This window comes from Heptranchias perlo, chromosome 41, assembly GCF_035084215.1.
Source record: "Heptranchias perlo isolate sHepPer1 chromosome 41, sHepPer1.hap1, whole genome shotgun sequence".
Taxonomy (NCBI): domain Eukaryota; kingdom Metazoa; phylum Chordata; class Chondrichthyes; order Hexanchiformes; family Hexanchidae; genus Heptranchias; species Heptranchias perlo.
Genome location: NC_090365.1, coordinates 2,255,403 through 2,261,402, shown reverse-complemented (window position 1 = coordinate 2,261,402; position 6,000 = coordinate 2,255,403). Strand labels below are relative to the sequence as shown.

The following is a 6,000-nucleotide window of genomic DNA, read 5'->3' as shown; positions in this document are numbered from 1 at the left end:
TCTTGGAGTTCCTCCCCGACATCGACCACCATCGACTGCAGCTGGAGCAGATCTTGCATGCTTATTTGGAGTTCTGACACTTCCTTCTGTTTCTCTCTCATCTTCTGATCACTTTTGAGGATGAAGAACCTCTTGATGTTGGCCTTGATCGCTTCCCACCTGTGCACCGTGGAGTCGAAGGGATTACACAGGTTCTCCAACCTGTGTAATCCCTCTTTAGTTCCTCAATGTTCTCCAGGGTCAACAATCTCATGTTCAGCTTCCCTATCCCCCTGCCTACCATCTGGTCCTTCTGCGATTGACAGTCGGCCAGTAGGATGCAGTGGTCCGAGAAGAACACCGGCTGGACATTGGTGGATCTGGCTGAGCGTTGGGGACACAAAAAGGAAGTCTATCCTGGAACGGACAGACCCATCCGGCCTGGACCGGGTGTTTCTCTGCGGCGCTCCGTCTGCAGGGTTGCTGAAGATGTCGCAAAGCTTTGCGTCTTTCACCACCTCTATCAGGAGTTTGAACGTGGTGTCCAGTATACTGCTGCCCCTGCTGGATCGTCCAGTTGCATCGATGATGCTGTTGAAGTCTCCAGCAACAACGATCGGTCTGAAGGACGCCAGCAGTAATTGGGAGGTGCTCGTACAAAATGTTTCCCCAGTGGCTACAGCTTGAGAGGGGGGGAGGCTGCTGTGCTTCCATTGAGGACACTTCAGATGGCTGTGGAGGGTGACTTGGAGCAGCTCTGGGCCTTGAGAGCCTGGCTGCAGATTGCAGCATCTCGGCGTGGGCCAGTGCAGTCTGGCACAGCTGGCTGTGCGGCACTAACAAGGGCACTGGCGGAGTGGCTGGTGGGGGAGCAGGCCTGCTGTCGTCCTGAGAGAGGACAGCAGGTGCCTCTCCTGTTGATCCAAGGCCACTCTCTGGGACGACGCCTCAGCACTTACCGCTCTGCGTGAGAACCATCTACAAGGTGCACTGCAGCAACTTGCCAAGGCTTCTTCGACAGCACCTCCCAAACCCTCGACCTCTACCATCTAGAAGAACAAGGGCAGCAGGCACATGGGAACAACACCACCTACACGTTCCCCTCCAAATCACACACCATCCTGACTTGGAAATATATCACCGTTCCTTCATCGTCGCTGGGTCAAAATCCTGGAACTCCCTACCTAACAGCACTGTGGGAGAACCTTCACCACATGGACTGCAGCGGTTCAAGAAGATGGCTCATCACCACCTTCTCAAAGGCAATTAGTGATGGGTGACAAAGGCTGGCCTCGCCAGCGACGCCCACATCCCAGGAATGAATAAAAAAAAAGAACGTGCTGGACTTCTGTGAAGGTTTAAAGGCCCCTGGCAACAAAGGCCCCCAGAGGCCAAAATGGCAGCCATCTGAAATTGCATGGCAGCAGTTTGTGCTGTCAGAGTTGTCAGCAGAGGCTGTGGATGCTCAGTCGTTGAGTATACTCAAGGCTGAGATCAATAGATTTTTGGACTCTAAGGGAATCCAGGGATATGGGGATCGGGCGTTGAGGTGGAAAGTGGAGTTGAGGTCGAAGATCGGCCATGATCTTATTGAATGGCGGAGCAGGCTCGAGGGGCCGTATGGCCGACTCCTGCTCCTATTTCTTATGTTCTTAAGCTCTTCATGGTGGGTGCCACTGTGTTCTTAATGGAGCTGACCGCTCGATCCATGTTGGACCGAATGGTCTCTGTGTGAAGCCTTGAGACGTGTTGGAGTTGGATTCCTCCACGCTCCGATACATTGTGCTCGAGCTCTGGCAGGCTGCCCTCAAAGTCAGCATCTGACTCCTCTGCAGCCGAACTAGTATGCGACCTCGCCCTCCAGCGAGCTGACACCTGAGGCTCCCTACACCCCCCGCCCCTCCGCCCCAGCTCCAGATTAGAATCATCATTGCATTTGTGCAAATGATTTTTAAAAAGTGGGTGCGTGTGATTTTATTTTAATTGTTCGAGCGATTTTCCTCCTCCACCCTCTCCAGCCTGCAAGTCTATTCCATTTGTTTGTTACGTGAAGAAGAATTTGTTGTGTCCCTTTATCCTCCAATATACTTTCCCCCCTTGTGAAATTGCCCTTTTAAGGTGAAGTTAGTCATTGCCCTTTTAAATTGTATAGTTTTAGCGGAAGTGTATGGCTTTGCATTGTGGGGCTAGACGGGTGTGTGAACATTGGGATCAGGGAGTGCAGGAATGAAATGTAACCCAGAGTGGTTACAGTGTAGTGAGGGACAGTGCAGGGAACATGTTCCAACAGGATCGTGTCCACTGCTGAACAGGCTACAGTGCAGTAAAGGAGGATATACAAAGACCGCAGTAAAACCCACCCTTGCAGGTTAATGACTCGCCTTTTACATTGAAAGAAACAGAGGGAGCGAGAGAGAGAGAGAGAGAGAGATCAGTGTGTGCGACCACATATACGCAAGACCAGGAAATCACTCTGCAGCAGCTCCGCTACACACGAAAGACCAGGAGAGAGAATTCTTCTAAAGCCAAACATGAGGTAAGATTTCACCTTTTTGTCGATTTCAGGATGTGCGTGTGTCTCTAGGAGTCAATAATATGTTGTTTGAGTTGCTAAATGGAATTAATCTCCTGGTTTGTAAAAGTAAATGTTATAAGGGCACTGGTCCAGATCCGACTTCTGAATGTTACCAAAGGAGGAAAGCTCCGAAAGCTTGTGATTTCAAATAAAGCTGTTGGACTATAACCTGGTGTTGTAAGACTCCTTACATTTACCAAAAGAAAGTGGGTAAACTTTTTTTATGTATATATCGTGTTTGAAAATTGATTTTAAACACGAACTTTAAAAAAAATGGCCCGACTAAATTACCAATATCTAATTTAATTACTTTTTTTTAAACCCTAAGGGAAGAATTTTTACTTCGATGTAGATCACAGTGAGATTGAAAGCCCTGAGTTATCTATTTAATTCTATCTCCCTGTCGCACTAAATGAGTGGGAGTATCCTCTTTTGTGGAATGTAAAGTGATTTTTATTTTATATGTTGAGTGGAGATATAAATTCCTAATGCGGTAAGTATGTGTGTTAGTAATTGTAGCATCATCTTCCGCCAGTACCTTTTCTTACATAAACTCCAACCTCAATCAGAAGAGAATTTTAAAAATAATTCATAGGTTTCTTCAGATGCATTAAAAGATCACAACATATTTTTTAACCCTGGTTATTGATCATTCAGTATTTTCTTGCTAATATCTTTGTTTTAAAGTTGCTTTAATAGGGTCCATTTATCTTGGGGTCTAACAGTAGATTGGTTATTGTGGTTTTAGTGATCATGGTTAATTATAACTGCTCCATTTGAATTTTGAAGTGTGTTGCAGTAATCAATTGTACCACAGCCATGGATACAGTACTAGCCTCCAAATACCAGTCCCACACACTTCTGCCTTCCACTTGTGTTGAAAACAAGGTTGCTCGCACCATCTTCTACTTTAACGTTCCTTCCTGGGACTCAAAACTCTGCAACCCCATCAGTCTTCCTTTTCTCCTGGAATCTACGAGCTTTTGAAACCCAAGCTTGCCGTTGCCTAACCACTACTTCCTGATTTGCCTCAACAACTCTCCTGTTGTATTGCAGCCTTGGCCCTTCACCTAGGATTCTTCGTACCAGTAAACGTACACACGCACCTGGCATGTGTCTGCGTATAAGGTGCCCTTTTTGCACACTCTTTTGCCTGGGTTATTTGTCCAGCTCCTGTCGCTCTTTAGAACCATATGGCAAATGCTGACTGCTCTGTAAATATAATTAGTGTCGACGTAACGTAATCAGTAACTTCTATGGAATAATTTTTTTTTTAAAATGTCTTAACCCTTTTTTGCCTGACTTTTGTGCTTATTAAGATAAGAGCTGGGGAGGGGGCAACCAGTGACAGTGCTCCCCAGGCAGGTACAGCACAAGCTAGGTAAAGTATAGAGTCCACCCAAGAGGGCAGATGGAACGTCGCATTAACTTCTCATTCGAAAGACCTCAGAGAGTGTAGCACTCCCTCAGTACTGCAGTTGGAGTGTCAGCCTTGATTTTCTGCTCAAACCTCTGGAGTTGGACTTGAATCCACAACCTTCGGACTTGGAGGCAAGAGTGCTACCCACTGAGTTACATCTGTAAACCCTCAGCTTCCACTATACTGCCGCGTCAAACGCTCCCAAGTCAAATATAGAACAGGTTACACGCACAGAAAAGCTCTTTCTGCACTGCTCCATCAAATACTTCGAGGTCAGATGTAATGCAGGTTAGATGCAGAGTAAGACTTTTTCTATACTACCTCATAACGTGCTCCCAGGTCAGGTACAGCATGGTTATATCTAGTTTTTAAAAATGATTTGTTCTTGGAAATTGACAAGACTGTCAAGATGGTATTGATTGCCCATCCCTAGTTGCCCTCGGCATTAAGACTGAACCACATAGTGTGGGACTGGAATCAGGAGTATGCCAGACTCGGCAGGTTCCCTTCCCTTCCTGGAAAGACATGAGTGAACCAGTTGGGTTTTTAGGTCAATCCGACAGCCTCGTGGTCGTCATTTTCTGGTGCCAGCCCGCAAATTACCAGATTAATTGAATTCAGTTCCTCAACTTGCCATGAGGGGATTTGAACTCTCAATCTCTGGGTTGCTCGTCCAGTACCGTAACGATTGGCCCTCTCTTTGCGTGCACCTCAATCCTAACCACAAACTTGCATTTATACAGCTCCTTTAACGCAGCAAAATGTCCCAAGGTGCTTCACAGGAGCGATTATCAGACAAAATTTGACACCGAGCTGCATAAGGAGATATTAGGACAAGTGTTATTTATATTAATGATTTGGATGAGAATTTAGGAGGCATGGTTAGTAAGTTTGCAGATGACACCAAGATTGGTGGCATTGTGGACAGTGAAGAAGGTTATCTAGGATTGCAACGGGATCTTGATAAATTGGGCCAGTGGGCCGATGAATGGCAGATGGAGTTTAATTTAGATAAATGTGAGGTGATGCATTTTGGTAGATCGAATCGGGCCAGGACCTACTCCGTTAATGGTAGGGCGTTGGGGAGAGTTATAGAACAAAGAGATCTGGGAGTACAGATTCATAGCTCCTTGAAAGTGGAGTCACAGGTGGATAGGGTGGTGAAGAAGGCATTCGGCATGCTTGGTTTCATTGGTCAGAACATTGAATGCAGGAGTTGGGATGTCTTGTTGAAGTTGTACAGGGCATTGGTGAGGCCACACTTGGAATACTGTGTACAGTTCTGGTCACCCTATTATAGAAAGGATATTATTAAACTAGAAAGAGTGCAGAAAAGATTTACTAGGATGCTACCGGGACTTGATGGTTTGACTTACAGGGAGAGGTTAGACAGACTGGGACTTTTTTCCCTGGAGAGTAGGAGGTTAAGGGGTGATCTTATAGAAGTCTATAAAATAATGAGGGGCATAGATAAGGTAGATAGTCAAAATCTTTTCCCAAAGGTAGGGGAGTCTATAACGAGGGGGCATAGATTTAAGGTAAGAGGGGAGAGATACAAAAGGGTCCAGAGGGGCAATTTTTTCACTCAAAGGGTGGTGAGTGTCTGGAACGAGCTGCCAGAGGCAGTAGTAGAGGCGGGTACAATTTTGTCTTTTAAAAAGCATTTGGACAGTTACATGGGTAAGATAGGTATCGAGGGATATGGGCCAAGTGCAGGCAATTGGGACTAGCTTAGTGGTATAAACTGGGCGACATGGACATGTTGGGCCGAAGGGCCTGTTTCCATGTTGTAACTTCTATGATTCTATGACCAAAAGCTTGGTCAAAGAGGTAGGTTTTAAGGAGGGTCTTAAAGGCATAGAGAGGTAGAGAGGTATAGGGAGGGAATTCCAGAGCTTAGGGTCTTGACAGCTGAAGGCACGGCCGCCAATGGTGGAGCGATTAAGCATGCCCTTGCTGCTACAGAATGACTTCCTGTGCTCGGTCTGTGTGATTGCCAAATTAAGGTCAGTTTGGTGCTGTGGGC

The 6,000-nt window shown here is 46.4% G+C and overlaps 1 protein-coding gene across 1 annotated transcript in view; it reads left to right on the top strand.

Annotated features, from left to right (window-relative positions):
* Nucleotides 1-2,153: 2,153 nt before the first annotated feature.
* Nucleotides 2,154-6,000, top strand: part of vaspb (vasodilator stimulated phosphoprotein b) — a 70,639-nt gene continuing 66,792 nt past the window's right edge. The window contains exon 1 of the mRNA XM_067974862.1: nt 2,154-2,515. Within this exon, the coding sequence (XP_067830963.1) occupies nt 2,511-2,515 (5 nt within the window). The 5' untranslated portion in view covers nt 2,154-2,510. The remainder of the gene's footprint in view (nt 2,516-6,000) is intronic.